General features: G+C 53.7%; 3 protein-coding genes across 3 annotated transcripts; all 3 read right to left on the bottom strand.

Moving 5' to 3' along the window:
• Nucleotides 1-15: 15 nt before the first annotated feature.
• Nucleotides 16-4,766, bottom strand: BKA58DRAFT_203115 (SAC3/GANP/Nin1/mts3/eIF-3 p25 family-domain-containing protein). The gene is made up of 3 exons (XM_046165866.1): nucleotides 4,690-4,766; nucleotides 4,327-4,641; nucleotides 16-4,280 (listed from the first exon to the last, which is right to left on the bottom strand). The coding sequence occupies exons 2-3, from the start codon at nucleotides 4,588-4,590 to the stop codon at nucleotides 390-392; spliced, it is 4,155 nt and encodes a 1,384-aa protein (XP_046023001.1). The 5' UTR covers nucleotides 4,591-4,641; nucleotides 4,690-4,766; the 3' UTR covers nucleotides 16-389.
• A 1,261-nt stretch (nucleotides 4,767-6,027) lies between these two features.
• Nucleotides 6,028-8,576, bottom strand: BKA58DRAFT_460010 (uncharacterized protein; the record flags this gene model as incomplete). The annotated part of the gene is made up of 4 exons (XM_046174738.1): nucleotides 7,941-8,576; nucleotides 7,511-7,763; nucleotides 7,071-7,463; nucleotides 6,028-7,019 (listed from the first exon to the last, which is right to left on the bottom strand). Exons 1-4 carry the CDS (start codon nucleotides 8,091-8,093, stop codon nucleotides 6,028-6,030), a joined length of 1,791 nt encoding a protein of 596 aa, XP_046023000.1. The 5' UTR covers nucleotides 8,094-8,576.
• A 2,758-nt stretch (nucleotides 8,577-11,334) lies between these two features.
• BKA58DRAFT_319611 (multidrug resistance-associated protein 1) lies at nucleotides 11,335-16,432 on the bottom strand (the record flags this gene model as incomplete). Its single annotated transcript, XM_046167726.1, has 7 exons — nucleotides 11,335-11,747; nucleotides 11,803-12,720; nucleotides 12,782-12,819; nucleotides 12,877-12,906; nucleotides 13,027-13,291; nucleotides 13,398-16,086; nucleotides 16,154-16,432. The coding sequence occupies 7 exons, from the start codon at nucleotides 16,430-16,432 to the stop codon at nucleotides 11,335-11,337; spliced, it is 4,632 nt and encodes a 1,543-aa protein (XP_046022999.1).
• Nucleotides 16,433-18,910: the final 2,478 nt, after the last annotated feature.

Below are 18,910 nucleotides of genomic sequence, written 5' to 3'. Positions count from 1 at the left end.
CACTCTTTTCATCACAACCAAAGCCACAAAGCACAGCACAATCAAGCACATTATAACACATGTTTTATACATCTCTCACCATACGGTGCTTTCCAACTTTCTGCATTTCCTTATTTTCCACCAACCATACCATACGCCCATTGGGTATCATGAATCCATACCCAGTCCAATCCAACTTAATCCATTCCCATACCATGCTATGCAGTACTTTCGTGTTTGAAGCAGAGAAAACCCCCAAAAAAACGCCCTCGCTATGCATACGTAATCTTTATACAATACACCCCTCCTCTCAATCTCTGACTTCGTTCCTTTTGTCCATGGTGTGGCGCGTGACGCGTAGTTCAACAGTGAAGGGAAGGCCAGGGCACAGGTACGGAAGAATCAGACGACTAATCCGAGAGTTCAATAGCATCGTCTTCCGTCGCACCTGGTCTGCCGTTTGCACAGGGGTCTGCTGCACCGCCGCCTTCGTCACTGCCATTCTCACTACCATCTTCCTCGTCTTCATCTTCGTCCTCATCGTCTTCATCGAAAGACTCTGCGTCCTCATCTTCTTCGATCTCTTCTTCTTCGTTGAGATCGGAGTCTTCGTCGTAATCGAGCAGTTCTTCATCGTCGCCGTCGTGCATCTCCGAGTCGGCGTCTTGGTCTCGGTCGTAGTACTCTTCTCCTTGCTCCTGCTGTTGCTGGTGGGATTGTTGCTGGTAGGGTACAGCCTGGGAAGGATTAAACTGAGCGCTGGGGTAAGATGATGTAGTGCCGAAGTGGCTGTAAGACTGGGCGTCCTCCTCGTTATCGGTTATAATAGCAGTCTCGTCCTGAATATAGTTGTCGATGATGTGTGCGCCGTTGAGTGATGCAGGATCACTAGTGAAGTGCTCTTTCGTGTAGCTCACTGGCTGGGAAGAAGTTTGCTGGACGAAAGAAAGCTGCGTGGGTATCGGTGATGAGATATCCAGAGGCTCTGTGCTGGCGGGTCGGGTGCTGGCAGGTGACTTGCTGAGGCCCTGTTCGATCCTATAAGCGCGAACAGCTTCTGCGCCTTGGCCGTAAAGATGGCGTGGTACGAAGCGGCTCGTGCGTTCCCAGTATGCCGGACGATTCTTGGTGGATGTGCTCGCACGTAGGGTGCTACCGTACGTGGATGCGCCGTGCGTGGACTGTCGGCTCTGAGATACGGAGAGTCCAAGGTTGGGTACGCTGCGACTCCAGTCGTGTTGCACATTTGATGTGGTGGCGGCGGGGGAGGCAAGCCCCCTAGCTCGTGCGATGAGCTGGCTGGCATTTCCGTCAAAGGATCCTGATCGATAGAATGACCTGCCAGGGGTGAACGAAGGCGGTGGCATTTCAGCTCTTGAATCTGCCAGCGTCCGTCGAGCCCTTGCGATGAGATCGTTTGTTGAATCGTTGAATGAAGACCGTCCACTAAACGACATTGCGCCGTTGAAGGATTGAGACGGTGATGTCGTGGATGTTGACCGCCTGCGGGACTCCTTGATGGCCTCAGCACGAGCGCGCTGTTCTTCGAGCATAGTCCTCGGTACAGGTTGCTCATGCTGCTCCAGTGTAGGCGACGCTGGTGACAACTTGGGTCGCTTGGGCTCAATGAGCTTGGGCTTCTCTTCGTCTGACGAACCAAAGTCGAAGCTGCGCTTCCGGTGCTTGCTCGGATCGATGCCCATAGCGCGCAACCTGAACCAATCCGTCTCGGTCCGGTCTACTGGTGCATTCGCAACGGCTTGCTGATATGCCTGGGAGTATGCGGTGATTGATGTGCTGGCGTTGCTTGTGCTCTTTTCAAAGGTAGACTCAGGAGATGGGTTGTTGACCGGCACTGATTTGGCTGAGTTCACACCATTCGTCTCCGTGGTCTGAGCCTGGTGTCGCTGTTGCGTTCGCTTGGCGCGCCGAGAATTCGAAGGTTGCTGAGATACCGATCGCCCCTCTGGTTCTGCTACTGTTGTCGTCTTACCGTTCGATATCGCCTGCTGTACCGGTGCAGGCGCGGCTGCCGGTTCTTCGTCTGGTCCGGCATCCGCCTTTGCCCGCTGCTCCTTCAGTCGCTTCCTCCTCTCTCGTGCCTTCTGTAGTTTCTTCTTCTTTTGCACCGCCAACATCATCTTTGCCAAGCCTGCCCGCTTCAACTCATCCAGATATTTCTTGTGCTTCTGATCTACCATCGCCACTCTCCTCTCCATTTCTACAGTGTTTGCAGCTTCCTTCGCTAAATTCACAACAGCGTTTTCGACGAACTGCATCAGCAATCCCTCTTGGGCGTCGAACATCACATCCGCCGTGAGCGCGTGCAATGCCGAGTCCTTCTCTCGAATCCGTGCTTGCCGCGCCTCCTCCTCTTGTACTTGACGTAGTCTCGCCTGTCGAGCCAACTCTTCTTGCTGCTCGCGTGCTTTTCGCTCTCGATCAGCCTGTTCTTGCCGCTGTCGCGCAGCCGCAGCTTCCGCAGCCTCGGCCTCACGCTTCTGCTCTGCTTCTTTCGCTTGCTTTGCTCGTTGGGCTTCCTGTACACGTTGGCGTGCTTCGTCCAGTTTTCGTTGCTTCTCAGCCGCCTCCTTCTTCACTTGCTCTGCCTGCTGTGCTTCAGATTCTTGTGAAGAAGTGTCCGTCGGAGGTGGTGTTCCTGATGGGGTGAAGGATTGTTGTGGAGTTTCTTGCGAGGGTGTAGCATTGAACGAGGATCCAGTGAAGTTGAAGGCGGGAGCGGGCTTGGGTGTAGTCGTAGCCGCGGGTGCTTCGAAACTCTGGAATGGTGACTGTAGTTGAGTTTGAGGTTTCGGCTGGGGCTGCGCGAACGTTCCTGGTGTAAAGAGGTTTGTTGGAGCCTGTGGTGTTGTAGACTGAGGCTGCGCAGTGTCGTTCTTCAGGAACGGATTTGCGGGAGTCGGTGCAGCTGTTGGGTCCGACTTTGCACCATTGTTGAACTTCAAGAACGGGTTTGCGGCAGTCTGTGGTGTCGTAGATTCTGGCTGCGTAGTGTTGTTTTTCAGGAAAGGATTTGACGACGGTGCAGGTGGTGTCGACTGGAATGAGTTGGTGTCCTTGCGCAGAAATGGATTGGCATTCGCATCTGCCGGCTGCCCAAACTGAATGCTGTTCTTCGAAGGATCGAAAAGGCCAGGCTGGACGGCTCTCGCGAATGGGTTTGGTGTTGTCGCAGAAGTGCCGTTCGACTGAAACGGAGATGAGGTTGCGTTGAAGCTAAAGCCACCAGCAGATGGTGTTGCCTCGGTAGGTTGCTGTCTGAAGACACTGGCGGTCTCTGGAACGAACAACGAGGTCTGATCTTCCATCTGTTGAGCTTGCGCAGCAGACAGACCACCCTTCTTAGCCTCTTGCACAGTCATGCCTGCGATGACAGTCGACAAGGGACGACCACATCGCTTGGCTTCGACGATAGTTGCGGAGAAGAACTGAGGCTTGATGTCTGCCTTGGCGAGGACATTGGCTTTCCTGTCGTAGTGCTTCTGTTTGATGTCCATGAAGCGCTGTCCTGCTTCGTTGAACTCAAAAACAAAACCGTGCGCCTCACAAAACTCCACAGCTTCGTCTTCAGTGTCCATACCGAGTACTTCTCTCAACCTGTCGGTTGTCCAGAACTCGACGGGAACCTGATGCCTGTATAGACCGACTCGGTAGCAACGCCAGACTACGTCAAGCGCAACATGACGGACTCTATTGAAGGATATAGCGGCCGCACATGCCATAAGATATGACACTCGCGGCGACTTGATCAACTCCCAAAACCGCTTCCAATTCGACTGGCATTGTATCCAGTTGTCGTAGTTTCTGTGAATGATGATGGACTTGAGGAGACGGAAGATCTCGAGAGCGGTCTGGACTCGTGGGTTGTTTCGTAGATCGCTAGGCAGACGATGAAGTTCGTTCTCGAGCTGGGTGTTGGCGTAGATAGGGGCCAGAATAAGGCGGTATGCCCAGAACTCGGCCTCGCATTCTGATATGATGTTGGCGCGTCGATTGTCGGCATATCGCTCCTTGAGTGAGATCAGAGTCTGATTCAGCTGCTCGACGTCTTGTTGATGCGAGTAATCGTCCTTCGTACTCCGCGCCATGTGGTGGGCCGACAGCATGTAGAATCGGGCGCTGTACTCGAGCGAGGTGAGTAGTACGGCGATGTCGGCCCTGTTCTCGATACGTTGTGTGCGGAGGTCCTTTCGGACGGCTCGTGTGCGGTCCCAAAGCCATGAGTGGAGGAACTGGAAATCGTCTTCGTCTAGGCGCCCGTACAGGTACCTGAGGGTTTTCTGCGAATATTAAATCACGATCATGTAGAGAGTACTGCTAACTTACCAAGCAGGTGGCTGGCGACCGGATCTCTGAGACCAGCTCCACGTCCATGCCTGCCGCTGAACGCGCGTATGCCTTGACCATGCGCGACTCGTCTGCGATGCGCTGACTACGGGAAGGTAGGTGTTGGGTCTCGGGTGTGCACTCGGGGGCCTTGACGTCCAATTCGACTATGCGACGCACGCGCTCGTATTCCGGGCACATTTCCTGGCAAAGACCGTACAGCTTAACAGAATCGACCAGGCGCATCTGGCCTTCGGGGTTCATGAGGCCATCGCGGACGAACTTCTCGCGGATCTTGGGGCGCTCCGCTTTAATCTGTGCCTGTCAGTACTGACTAAGTGACAAGATATCCGTAGTCCTTACGTGTTGCAGTCGCTTCTGGTATTCGTGGGGCGCAAAGGAATGCGTAGAGTTCCCGCCGAGCGGGTTCGAAGTGGAAGCGTTCCTATAGGTATCGAGTTAGAATAGGCCGCGAGCGGCCATGGAGGCCCTCGTCTAGTATCGATCGCAACGACAGCGGTGGTGTAGTATGCATCCTGGTGATCGCGCCCTCGGTCCGCCCGCGCCCTATGCCGACGTCAGAGGGAGTGTGCCGACTTACGAATTGCTGGAGTCGTTCTTCTGGCGTCCCTGCCCGCCTTTGTAGAGGCCCTGCGCCGGTCGCTCTTCCTGCGCATTGTTTCTGCCGCGTGCGCGATTCGCATTCGAGGGGTTGCCGCCTTTTGGACCGCGTCCTCGATCGCCTCCGCCGGCGCCTCTCCCACCACGCGGTGTCGCCATGGTCGCGACTCTATCACGAGGGTGTTAGTGCGCGATCAGCCAGGGTCAATGGCGAACGCAACAGTGAGGTTCCGGCTGCGGCGAGATATCGGTAATCGGGTCGGTTGCGCTTGTGGCCGAGTCGGGTTGAGTGCGACTGGCGGGCGCTGCGAGAAAGCAACAAAGGCCCATTCGTGTCGCGAACAAGAGAGCCACGGATGAGCTCAGAGCCCGGGCCTGTGACGCGGTCCTAGCGCCTTGGCATACGACGTGTGGCTGGTGCCCGAGTAGCCGCTTCCACTTTCACCCTTCCTTGCAACATCAACATCGCCAACAGCTCAATTCACTCACAACATCACGTTTAGCATTCAAAACCTAGCTGATTCGATATCTGGATTGATATCTAACATATCCGAAATGTGTAACTATCGACGTGCGATACTTACATGTCTGTGTTTTTCCTTTCCTTATTTACCTCTACGTGGGTTCGACCACAATATTGACGGCCACCCATCTCCACCCACTTCTTGAAAGACCAGCTACCCCCCAGATTTTATACAACGCCTTTCAGCAAGAACAGTCCCAAACCTAGGCAATCCGTTCCCTATCCAATTACGTCCTCCACTAGGCAGCCATGAACTTTTGTACCAGCGTCGTTGCAATGCAGTCGTGGGCGGCGTAACGTCGTATGGGTATATCGCAAGACATGGACCATGGAGAATGCAAAACCAAGAAAGTGCACCAAAGCAGATTCCAGCGAGTGTGCCGAGGCATCCAGCATGGGAGGTGCCCAGTCGCTGTGCTGGAACGGAGCTTGACAAATGCGACATGATAGAAGATGAGTAAGGAGATCGTGGCAATCGTGAGTCGTTCCGAAGAAAGAGAAACATGAAGATGAACCGAGACAGAGCCAAGCACGTAAGTAAAACGAAAGAATGCACGCTAAGTTGCAGGCGATTGATGATGAGAGCCTTCCGACTCACAGCCAATGCTGGATAAGTGCGGTAAGCCGTCGAAGAACGATGGGACAAACATGTCATACTCGTAAGGATATCCGGTATTGCTGCTGAACGCGTTACTCTCGCCCTGGTTATAGTACGGTGCGTCGAAGATGGTGAACGGCTGGTGGTATGCAGGTGTGGACACTGGGACTACGTTGGATGAGCCAGGAACCTGTCGAGGCTGCGGGACATGGTGGTAGCCTGAGGGACTGGTACAGTAGTGCGTTGGTTGCCTGCATTGGAAGTCGCTTTGACTGCCGGTCTGGTCATGATACGGAATGTGGTTGGCCACCTTGACGTCTAGATCCATGCCCTCATCTAGATGAAGAGAGTACATCGATTGACCAAAGGAGGTGTTGGGCGTCGTGGTAGAGCTACATGAGTGCATGTGTTGGGGTTGCGACACTTCCGGTCCTCGAATGGGGGCTTGCACTTGCTGTTGGGATGTTTGTGGTCGATGGACCTTCTCCTCCCGTAGCAGGTGCAACTCAGTGGCGGTGTTGTCAACCTCGGTCTCGTTGCCAGACACGTCGGCGTCAAGCTCTATCCTCGGAGGTGGAGTGGCCCTGGCCCGTCGAAAGCGCTTCCTGGGTACGGGTTGCTGGCGGGGCGGTCTCGTCAATGGCTGCCAAGTCACATGCGTGCCTCTACGGGGATCTTGGTTGTTTGTGCCTTCGAAGAGGTTGTAGTTGAAGATGTGATTCTCGTACAGTTGCGCGATGTCGAACAAATTCGGTAGAATCTCGGATAGAGCTCGGCCTTGCATCCGCTCACTGAACCTGGATCCTTTCGACGAGGAGAATTGATCTGGCGGCGTGGTCTCAACGGCATACTGCGCGGCATGTTTGAGCTTAGCGACCCATGGACTCCTACGCTTGGCCTCGTCGATTCTGCGGTGCTGAAGCATGAGATCGACTGCTAGTTTCAGAAGGCCTACAGAGTTTCAGCTGTAACTCACTTTCAGAGGCGGATGCGATAACTTACCCGCCTTGTCCAGATGTGAGGGTTCCTCGTAGGGCACATCGTGGGGCCACCAAGGTGGGGTGCATTCAGGGGACTGCTCATTAGGCAGCTTCTTGTGGTAGGGCCCGTACAGGCTGAGACGCTTAGGCTCCAATTGCTTTACCCAAGCCGTGACGATGGGCCGCACTGGCTTCATGGTGAGCTCATCGAGTCGTCGGTGGAAGAAGCCCATCAACGGCTTCACATCGCCAATGTAGAAGGTGTATGACTTCTGCGTAGCCATAGGGACATCTCTGTCGTCATACTGCTCGTCATCTCCATCCTCGCTGCAATGCTGAGCTGCGCCTTGACGCGATTCTTCTGCACGTGACCGAGTTCTTTTCCGGCTCTTGGGTTGAGTATCTCCAGACTTAGCTGGGCCTGTTAGCGGGGGCGCATACAGAGCAGGCATTCGATCTTACCCGGTACCTGGGCCACGGCAGTCTGGTAGGCTGGCGTAGGGATGCTTTTAGGCGAATCTGCCAGACAGATTACTCCCTGCGACTCTGCAGGGCCGTTGCACAGGTGTTCGAAGCCGCGGATGGGCCCAAAGACGCGTTCTTCGCGGCCCTCAGGCGAGATGACCTTCCAGCAGCCGATAGGTGTAGGGACGGCAACGGCCTCGTCTGGTTCGTCCTGTTTTATGGTGGCTTCGGCAGCGTGCGAGGATGTTGCCTGGAGAAGTCAGCATATGTGCTCGTCGCTATTGCCATCTATGATGCCACGCGCCTGCTGGTTCCGGTTATTTGGACAAAGGCGGCCGCTAGTCGTCGCGCCAGCGGCTCATGTGGAGGGAAGACCCGAAACCTTATCTACAGCGCCCCCCGAAACACAAAAAGAAACTGCACTCACCGACGACTTCTCCCTCACATCACCAGCGTGAACCATTACCCACGCGTTTCCCCCAACTCGGTCTAACGCCATGGCGCCGCCATCGTCCTTCCACATTGGTTGCCGGTCCTTCGCGTAAGGGGCCAATGGGTCCACAGCCCGGAACATCGTCATGGGTAGCTATGGAGCTGCAGCTAGCTCAGCCCGCGAACTGATCGATGGATCGCCTTCGTATCGTATGGGCGTATTTTCCGGTCTTGAAACACCCGAGGGAAGCTCGAAAGTACAAACAGGCTACGCATCGGTCAGTTAGCATCTTATACTCTACAGGAACCATGCCCCTGGAGCAACTGAAGGAGGCAGTACTGCTTGACGAAATGATCAAGATCTACACATGACTAGTCGAGTACAGTTTTGGGGTGCGCACCCTTCGCTTAGCCGATTGCGCTGGCAGTGCTTACCTGAAAAGAGCAAGTTCTAGAGGAACCCCAGTCTTTGGATGAACCCAAGATGCCCCTCTTCCGCTGCAGATCCGAGATAAGTCAGAGCTCGATGTTGAATTGGATGTTAGTGCAAAGCTTCCGCTATATCCAACGACGATAGGAGATACGACTCGTTACGAGCCTCGAGCCACAGTAACAATACCTGGCTAAGGTGGCTAGCTGGAAAAGGCTGGGTGCGGAATCGGAGGAGGGTGGCACACAAGCCTGACCGGTCTTCCGGTGATTGTGTGCCAACGGTGCAAACCCAAAAAGAGGCACGGTCTCAAGGATGCAATGCAAATAACAAGAACGTGATATCAACAGCATCAACAGGACCGAATGTATTTACCGGGCTCTCAGGTTATAAAGCAGGCCTTATTCTGCTACGACAATCGAGCCCTGCACTTGTCGACTCCTATCTACTGCACGTATCCTCACAGCATCCACTCGGCGACGACAGCACCCTGGCCTTTTAGCAAACGAGAGAATACATCGCATGAGCTGGCCGCCCGCGGATGTCGAATCGAGGAATACCGCAGGGTTGAGTGACAGAAGGCCCCATTTAGCCTGCGCGTCTGAATTTGGGCTTGCGGGGACGTCTGCTGCATGGCTCCCACTTCCCCGTCCGCACACTTAGCTTTATCTAGAAGACTTGCCCTCGTTCTCAGTTCATATGATGCCGGAAAGATGACGACTGGTAAACACGGACAGGGGTCCACGTCTCCACAAGGATGTATACACACTAGCGCCAAAGCATGCTGCATAGCGGACACGGGGTCTTCCCGTGGGATTCTATCATGCAAATCAGCAAATCGTATCTAGAGGCCTCGAATCTCCGATGAGTGGTTCTATGGGAGATCTGTTGAGTATTGAACATCTGCACAGTGTCATCGTCACCGTCACATATACCGATATCAAAATCCGAGTATATGTTGGTTATAGACGTGTCAAACCTCAACCCCACCTTTCCACACACCCCACGTGATGACGTGCGCTAGCACACAATTCGACCATGGCGCGTTTCGAAGGACCAAGGATGGCTGGACCTCGCCGTTCATGGGTGCGTTGATCCCTGGGATCGTCTTTCCTTACCATCCTCGCTTACCGCATTTCCGCCAGCCATCGCACGAGGGGAGGCGGAGGAGCAGTGGCGGAGGTAATCTCTAACCTACCCGCATCCCCGAAGCAAAGCTACATAGCCTCGCAAGCAGCCAAAGGGTCTTCGACCGCAATATCCTACGTCCACCTCAGCGCCACGGCCAGACTGGTCTAGAAGATGTCGAAAGGAATCCTTCACGATTGCCTTCGATCTCGCTCAGGTCCGCACCGCTCATTCGCTTACCAGGCTGTTGGCAGGATCCTGGGATCAGTCTGACTCAGTATCCGATCGATCTGACCGTAAGCTCGTCTACAACGAGTTAGACAAAACGTCCATCTCGCTAATGCTTGCGCAACGGTGCAGTGTTGAACGAATCTCTGCACATGACCGCGAGATGCGACTTCCCTCCTGCTGTTCCGCTCTCAATTTGCCACCGCTGAACTGACTCACCGCCAACAATCTACCGTGTCCAAACTAGACCACCGCGACGAGATCACATCGTATCGACTCACCCAAACTAGACCTGGACCCAGACTTCCATCACCTCAAGCGCCACACCGCCCTAGCAAAGCGGAGATAACATGTCACCCCGTTACACAACTTTCTTCTAATACGGCAACGGGCCGCTGGGCTAAGCTAACCTCATACTATCTGCATGCACCCGCCTCGTCCACCGTCCGTTTCAACGCCTCATTAGCCAGTCACACACACCAATTCCCCTTCTCCCCTCTCATTAGTATCCGGCATATATACGCCACCCGCAAGAAGCGGAAGGTGAGGAACCCCGTTTTGTTGTCTACGAATGTCGTGGCACGCACGCTTACCTTCTAAATTGGTTGGGTTCGACTACCTCGTGTTGACCGGGGGGCGAGCGCCGTTTACCCAGGACTGCAGAAGCTTAGACAGCGGATATGAATTCGGGAATGGCGTTTCGTAACGAAGTACTGCGTTGGATGGCCGTGCCGATGTTGTGAAAGCGTGGCGCTGGAATGTAGTTTCGTATCGAAGACACAGGGGTAACGGGCCGCACGCTGGGTTCCGTGCACGAGGACCGGTTGAGGAGGTGGGCATCTGGAACGTCTTGTGGGGTTTGATGTGGTTGGGGTGATGCTGCAGGAAGTTCACCGCCAAATCAAGGCACACAACAGCCACGGTAGTGAAACGATTGCTTCCGATAGTCAAGGCCAGACTGCTTACACTGGGCGATGTGATCGATACAGAGACGTACGTATGATGCAAGACTAAACATCGGTTCGTGGGTCTAAGGATACCTATCTAAGTGACGATCACATGGCCCTGATTACCGAGGTCAGTGTGCGGTTCTCGTAGCCGCGGCCAACGGTTCTTGCTTCCACCTACTCCTAGAGACCAGACTTTGTGAAATAGCGCTGCAATATGTATATCGCGATACACTCTGTACTCCTTACGTCACATGTCATTCTACTGTTCCTAATTGAAGACACGCATCACCCTACATGTCTGTGAATGTCCATAGAGAATCCATGTCTACTGTAAAATCAGCATATGGATAACTGTGTCTTGTCACTGCCCACCCATCATTTTCGCACGGAGGAAAGATAGTCAAGAACAGATGCATGTTAGACCCAGTATTAGAATTTTTATACACGTTCCACACTCAAAATACATCGCCCACCTGCGACTTGATCACTCATCTGCTTCCCCCCTCTACTTACATCACTGCTCAAAGTTCTCTACTTGCCACAACGCCACGCCATGCTATGAAAACGTACAACTCCAGCTTGTGTGTCTCGGAAACATCTTCAAAGAGACTGATGTGCCGACGTTATCTCTCACACTATACTGCTTCCCCCCCTCACGACTGACTCATATCCAACGCATTCAATAACCCCGCCTCCTTAACCAACTCATAAAACAGACCCTTCCGTCTGACCAACTCTGCCGGACTATCAAACTCCTTAACCTCGCCCTTGTCCAGCACGATAATCCTATCCGAATCCAAGATCGTGTTGATGCGATGCGCAATAGTGATGATGGTGCGGTTGTTGAACATGCTAGTGCGGAGTGTAGTTTGCAACATGGCATCTGTTTCGACGTCGACGGCTGCCGTGGCTTCGTCGAGGACGAGGATGTTGGAGGGGGTGAGAAGGGCGCGGGCGAGCGAGACGAGTTGGCGTTGGCCGGAGGAGAGGTTGGAACCGCCTTCGTTGATGGTGGCGTCGAGCTTGCCGGGCATGGAGGAGATGTGGTCTTTTAGGCGGGCGTGGTCTTTGAGAGTGGTTAGTTGCGTGTTGAGTGGGAATGGTGTGGGAAGAGAGCTTACCTAGAACACTCCAGAGTTCGGTGTCGTCGTGAACGTGTCCTGGATCGAGGTTGTCGCGCACGGTGCCTTCGAAAAGCGCTGCATCTTGTGGGATAATGGCTAAGCGTCTGCGGAGGTCGAGTAGACCGATAGTGCTGGTGTTGAGGTTGTCGATGCTTACATTACCCTCCGCAGGCTCAATGATGCGGAATAGCGCGAGAGTCAGTGAACTCTTGCCGGCACCCGTTCGACCAACTACACCAATCTTCTCCTTTGGCTTGATGGAGAGGTTGACGTTCTTCAGCACCAAGTCAAGACCAGGCCGATATCGGGTGCTGTAGTTGTCGAAAGTGACCGCACCCTGCGACGGCCAGCTGATTGGTGGCCTGTTCTTGGAGATGATCTCAGGTGCCTCGCTGGGTAGCGCGGCATACTCAAGCACACGTTCCACAGAAACAATGTTGGTCTCCACTTCAACAGTCTGGCGAACGATCCAGTTGAGACTTTGAGTGATCTGAAGTGCATACGACATGGCCAGACCCACCGTACCAGCCGTTAGGCCGCTGTGGCTGGCGACAGAGATGATAGCGAGACCCGCAGCAGCCAAGATGATGACTGAGCCAAGGAATTCTAGGCGAACAGCCAACCATCGGTTGGCACTAATGGAAGGGTAGTATGCACGCAGATTGGCATCGACACGCCACTCATTCTCCATTTCGAAACGCTTCTGCTGGTTGTACGCGCGGATCGTGCTCATACCGCTGAGACTCTCCTGGAAATGGGCATAGATTGGGCTGCGGCTAACGCTGTCAAGGCGCTTGAGCTCCCGTGATGTGCGCAGGTAATATCGCTGGATGTAAAGGTAGAGCGCGCCGAGCGGCAGGATAAGCGCAACGAAGACCGGGGTCGACCACGAAATGACGACAAGGGTGAAGCCAGCTGCATCAGTCAGTCAGTCAATTGTGACACAAAACGGGTTGGGTGTGGGGTGGCTGCGTACCGCGGGCGGAATTGACGAAGAGCATGTTGAACGTTCGGCTAGAGGCACGTGTTAGAAAACCACCGGAAGACAATTGGAGGAAGACTTCAACTCACGCTAACACTTCATCAACTCGGTAGATATCACTGTTAAGTAAGTTAGCCAGTGTCGGTATAGTATACGCCTAGCACCAGAATTGTGCTCGGCGAGGAGAGTGCATGAACAAGGTATCGGCAGACGTGGACCGGGCCGCAGCAATGACTTACCTCGAAAATCGATTGAGTATGCGTCCTGCAGGCGTAGTCTCAAAGAAGCTCATTGGCGAGCGGAAGATGGCAAACGCCATCCGCTCGTGTAGCTTTCGGCTAGCTTCAATGGAGCAGAAAATCCAGAGGATCAACGTCTGCACCACGACAAGGGCAGCAGATCCTACACCAAACGCAAAGTAGATGCCGATGTATTTCCCCACATGAGGGTTTCCGCCGTAATGCTGGTTGATCTCTGACCAATGCTTGAGCCACACGCTTGCGCCTGCATGACGTTAGCGTCAACCTCGAAAGATGAAAAAGCGACGAGCCAATAGCGTGCTAATCGAAGCCGAGGACCACGTAGAAGCATTCGACGCTGTGCAACTTACCAATTGATGATGTTTGAGCACCCAAAAGGAGCATCAGATAGATGGCGACAGCTGCAAGATTGCTGGTCTTTGCATACTCGCCGTAAACGGACCACTTGACCTTGCCTTGCTCAGAGAACTCCTTGGTCTGCTTGCTTTTAAGCCCGCCGCCCTCTTCATCGGTCATCTTGCCGCGAGGCCCCTTGAAACTGGCGGTGCTGGCGCGACGAAGAGTCTGGAAGCTCGACTTGCGGCCCGTACCACCTCCGACCCTCAGAGGAGCCAGATGCGCACCGCCCTCCTGGGCAGCCTCGGCTTCAGCTTGATCTTCCTCGTCGTCTTCACCAGGGGGACTACCACCGTAGACTGTAGAATCTTCATCGCTCATGATGCTGTCAGATGTGCGAGTGCTGTCGTCTTCTCCTTGATCTTCGTTCTGCGATGTCTTGATAAGCTGGGCGATTTCACCCTTCATGGCCATTAGTTGTCCGTAGCTGCCTCTCTCAAGTATCTTTCCTTCGCGCAGCAGCAGGATCATGTCTGCTTCCATCAAAACGGGAATGGAGTTGGTTGCTAGAATCCTGGTCTTGCCTGCCAACAAGCCCTTGGGTCCAAGCACGTTATCAATGAGATGGCGTCCGACGTGCTGGTCAACAGCTGATAGACAGTCGTCGAGAAGATAGATGTCTGCACGAGCGTACACCGCGCGAGCAAGTGTAAGACGAGCCTTTTGACCACCTGATAGTGAGATGCCTCGTTCACCAACCTCAGTCTGGTCGCCATCGGGCAGAGATCCAAAGTCGTCTCTCAAAGCACAGGCGTTGACAGTCTTCTCATAGAACTGTGGATCCCAACGATGACCAAATACAATGTTCTCCCGAACGGAAGCGTTCATAACCCAAGCTGACTGTGGAACATAGGCGGTCTTTCCGCGAAGAACGACCTCTCCGTGGATCTTCCACAGGTCACCGAGCACTGCTTGAAGAAGTGATGACTTGCCTGCACCAACGCGACCAACAATACACGCGAGATCACCCTTGTGCGCAGTGAAGTTGATGTCATGGAGAGCTCGGCGCTCAGCGTTCTTGTCCCAGGTGAAGCTAGCATCGCGGATACGTACCGACTCGTCGCCGTTCTCGGTCACGGCGTCTTCGCGAATAACAGCATCCTCTTGCAACTCATCGGCGGTCAGGTAGCCAGTGATACGGCCAACAGCTACGCTGGCCTCGACAATGGCAGTGATGACCATTGGGAGGATGGCAAGTGGGAAAGTGAGGAGGTTGAAGAGCGTGAGAGCAGGGAAGACAATGTCAGTTGTCAGAGCACGGTTTTGCGTCCAGACGAAGACACCGAAAGTGGAGCAGGAAACTAGGAAAGGAGTCGTAGACCATGTGAATGTTGAGAATGCTTGTGTCGCACCAATCTTGCGCAAGGTTTTGAGTTCCTGGTCGTTTCGGATGGTGTTCAGACGGTTGGCAAAGGCAGTCGTCCAAGCATAGAGCTTGATCGACTTCATGTTGTTGAGGATCTCAGAGATCAGTTTGGTACGCGAATCCTTGTTCTTCATCTGTTCCTTCTGTAGAGTCTTCATCCACCGTGCAATCACACCGTTGATGGGAATCATGACGAACATGGCAGCAACACCTGCGAAACAACTGACACCAAGCAATTGATACAATGATAGCATGCACAAGATGATTTGGAAGGGAGCGGACCAAAGTTGTTGTCCGTATTGTGCAAGATCCTGGAGACGCTGTGTATCCACGGCCATGTAGTTGACGATATCACCGGTCGACTTGGACGCGCGACCCTCGTTGGATAGACGGGTGGACTTGGAGTAGATGGCAGCCGTGAGCGAAGACTTGATGCGCATGCCGGTCTCGAAAGACCGCTGGAAGTATTGGTGGAGACAGGCAGTCTGGGAAACGGACACAGCGAACATGGCAAGCGCGATAGCCGCACCACGAATGATAGGCTGGGGCTCTCCGGGATAGTTGGGGCTGTACGAAGCGACGAAAGTGATCAGAAGTCTCAGCAGCTGAGGCTGAGCGAAGTTCAGGACGTCGCTTATAGTCTTGATGGCAGCGCCGCGGAAGTAGGGACCGCCGAATGAGCGGAACATGGCCAGCCATAACGAAGGGCGCTTCTTCTCCATCTCATATTTCCACGCATCCTCAAACGTTTGCGAGGTGTGTCGGGTCGAGTCGCGCTTTCGCAGGTTCCACAGGCTGTCCTGAGTGAGGAAAGTCTTGTATCCTTGCTTCATCATCGGGGTCATCCAGCCAAATGTCAAGACCGAGAAGACGTCTGCGTATTCGTATGGACATTCATCGTCATCCCCAAGCATGTCGTAGTCGCTCATGCGCTTCGGGACCAGCCATTCCAGGACGAATGAGAGCCCAGCCAATCCAACACTAGCGCAGAAGACTGCGAAGTATGCCACATGTTCGCGATGTACCTGCTGGGAGACGAGGGAGCGGAGCTTGACGGCGTATGCGATGAGCAGGAAGAGCCAGTAGAAGAGGACCACGCCGTTGGCATTTCGCGACCGCCAGTGTTCGATATACTGGATGTGGAATATGAAGCCGAGAGAGACGATGGTGACTATGGATGTCCAGAAACGGAAGTCGCCGGCCCATACGTCTTTGTAGTATTCGATCTGGAGGGCTGCCTGGACTGCGGTGGTGGCGATGAGGGCGCCAAGTGATGTCTGGCGGCGGAAACTGTTAGCTACTGCTCAATCTGATCCCTAGATGAACCCAAAATCACCAACGTACCAGCTTTGCGTAAAAGTGCCAATTGCGCTTCACGGGCTGCGGTGGGCATTTCCTGTAGAGATACCACAACGCGCCTACTCCTCCGACGATTCCAAACGCCGCGACAACCGCTATCCATACATCCAAGAAGCACGGGGTGAAGTCGTATCTTATCGGGCTGATTGGGCCCCAGCCCTCGCTATTACCGCATAATGGCTGCCGGTGGTGCTTTGAGGCTGTCAGATAGCCGTGCGCGAGCGGGATGCTGGGGAGAAAGGGCGTCTGTTGTTGGCCCTGCATCGATCGAATGGTGCTTGTGATTGCCAGGACTCTGAGTATCGCAGAGTATAGGCAGATCAGGGCGTCGAAGGCGGCGAGAAGGTGTCTAGGCGGTTGCGACGCGAGGGCACTTTTGAGATGAAAGCTCGGGCCGTCGGTATGATATAATCATTGCTGCTTACTAGCCCTACTCCCGATAACGCCGCGAGCTACCCAACCGACTAACCTCCAGTATGTGGTAATAGACTGGGCCACGATACGGATGACCTGACTGAACGTAGAGCAGTTGGTCTCCCACCAGAGTACAACATAGAGGCTGTGTGGCTGCCTCGTGGATCATGGGCGCCTGCAACACTGCCGAAAACGTCGCGAACCGATGGGCCGGTCTTTGTCCGATCAACATCCCGGCGAACAGGTTCGCAGCTGCTTCCCAAGATCAGAACACCAGATCACGTGCGCATACCATTTTGGGTTGCGTACTACATTAATTCATTATCGCATCCAACTTTGTCGCTCATTGTCAATCGCACACGATGGATAGTACGACGGATAGTAGTGGTGGCGATATGGATTGGAAAAAGAAAGGTGGCGTGGCACTTGCTGCCCACCCAACGACCTTTGCTTCGCAACCACTTCATTATCGACAGTCAAGTGCGCTTAAGATGTTAAGAGTTGGACTTATTGCAAGACTACGTTCAGCAGATAGGGCTTTGCCAGCGGATCGCGTCCTCGTCAGCGCGCGCAGATGAGGATGCCTACGCGCTACGCTCTTTGCGCCCAAACCTCACCTCACCATCTCGGGGTCAGCGACGACCCATAGCATGTCGCATACATACAATTCTAGCAGCTCCTAGTAGTAGCAAGTAAAGACGCCTGCAGATGCCAACGCTGACATCTCCAGATCAGTTCCTTGGTTTCGCCGGCAAAGGCCCACTTAGCGACACCACATGCATGCTGCATGTCAAAATCAGCACCCACTAAACACCAAGGCCCCACGACCCACAGCCCCAGCCTGGAACACGTTTGTGCGCTTGTATCGTCCAATCTTAGTTTTCCCGACTCGTGGCTGAGTGGTTCGTCGTCTTCCGGGGTTATGTACTCCACCATCCACCCATTCCTTCACATACTACCATAGGATCATAAAAATTAGTTCACCCTTGTCATCCGTCAAATCTCGCGGTTCCGGATTGGGGTCAATTGACTGAGGTTCGTCTTCGGTTACCCGTTTTAGGAATTGCGACTCCGTCGCCAACTTGCTGGATATCCTACTGACACAGCCCTATATAACTCTTAACAGTATTTTAACATGCTGTAACTGTCTTATGGTGCTCGCCGTGTTAAGGATGGAATGCCGCTAGGATGGGGCTTAACCTGCCTCTGCAGTCCTGCTGCCGACTGTTATAGAGGCAGTCTTCATGACCCAATGGAAGAGATTATCGACTCGGACATGCTGCGTATGAATTCGTGCAAGTGATTTGACGGTATCGTCCCATCCGTGTTGCCACCTTCGAGACCGAGCGATAGACGAGGGGTCTCGTATACCACCCCTTCTGACGCTCAAGGTGACGACGCAGTGGAGTCGTCATCTACCGGCGGAAGGGTTGTGAGACAGTGGTATCGACGTGGCTCTGTTATTGGCTCGTCGCCACTGTTGTCGGAAAACCGCGTCTCTGGCAAGGACACATACATGGCTTCATAGAGATCAAACAAGGTTCAGGCACATGATGTATGTCTCTGCTCTTTCTGAAGTATAGATTGGCAAGAACTGTGGTTTGCGAAAAGGTCGGAGCTAGAGCGGCATGAGAGGTAAACTTGACTGCATCCAACGAATAAAGCGCATCTAGATTGTCGAATGTCTGGCATAAGGCACTGCATCCCTCGAAGAGTTCCGGTAAGAGCTAAGACATTTCGGGTTGGCCGAGGGGACGTGCACGAAGTCTTATCTAGGACAAGCTCAGGGGTTTAATCTCTACGGCGTATACCTTCGTATATGGAGGATCGCTCAAGCTTTGACACGCACGCTAGCATTTTTCTTGGTCCCTGCTTGATCCCATGAGCTGAAAGTTAGCTTCAATGCAAACCTCAACAGCAACGTTTCAGATGTCCCGTTGACCCGTTTCGCAAAGATGGCAGAGTTTAACGGTACCTTGGTATCCATCAAAGGGACGTCCGGTCCCTGGGCCATCTTCCAAAACCTCATGGTCTCCATCAATCTGAATAATACGACGTTCGTCCGCGCTCCTGCTAGCGCACGACCCAAGGTAGATAGCTCACCCAAAAAGGGGTCCAACTCGTATCTACCTAGTCAGGCACACTACCCTTTTCCGCCCGTTCGAGCCGACTCGACACCCAGTTCGGCTTAAATGCAAGATGAACGCTCATATTAAACTGTTCCCCCGAAGCCAAGACGACTTTCTCTCTTCTCACAGGTCTTCCAACCTCGCAACCTAACCATTACACTCGCTTTTTGACGACCGATTAATACTACACTCTTTAATC

Source organism: Alternaria rosae, assembly GCF_020736505.1.
Source record: "Alternaria rosae strain MPI-PUGE-AT-0040 chromosome Unknown BKA58scaffold_7, whole genome shotgun sequence".
NCBI lineage: Eukaryota > Fungi > Ascomycota > Dothideomycetes > Pleosporales > Pleosporaceae > Alternaria > Alternaria rosae.
Note: the sequence above shows the minus strand (reverse complement) of the source record. Positions and strands in the feature narration are given on the sequence as shown.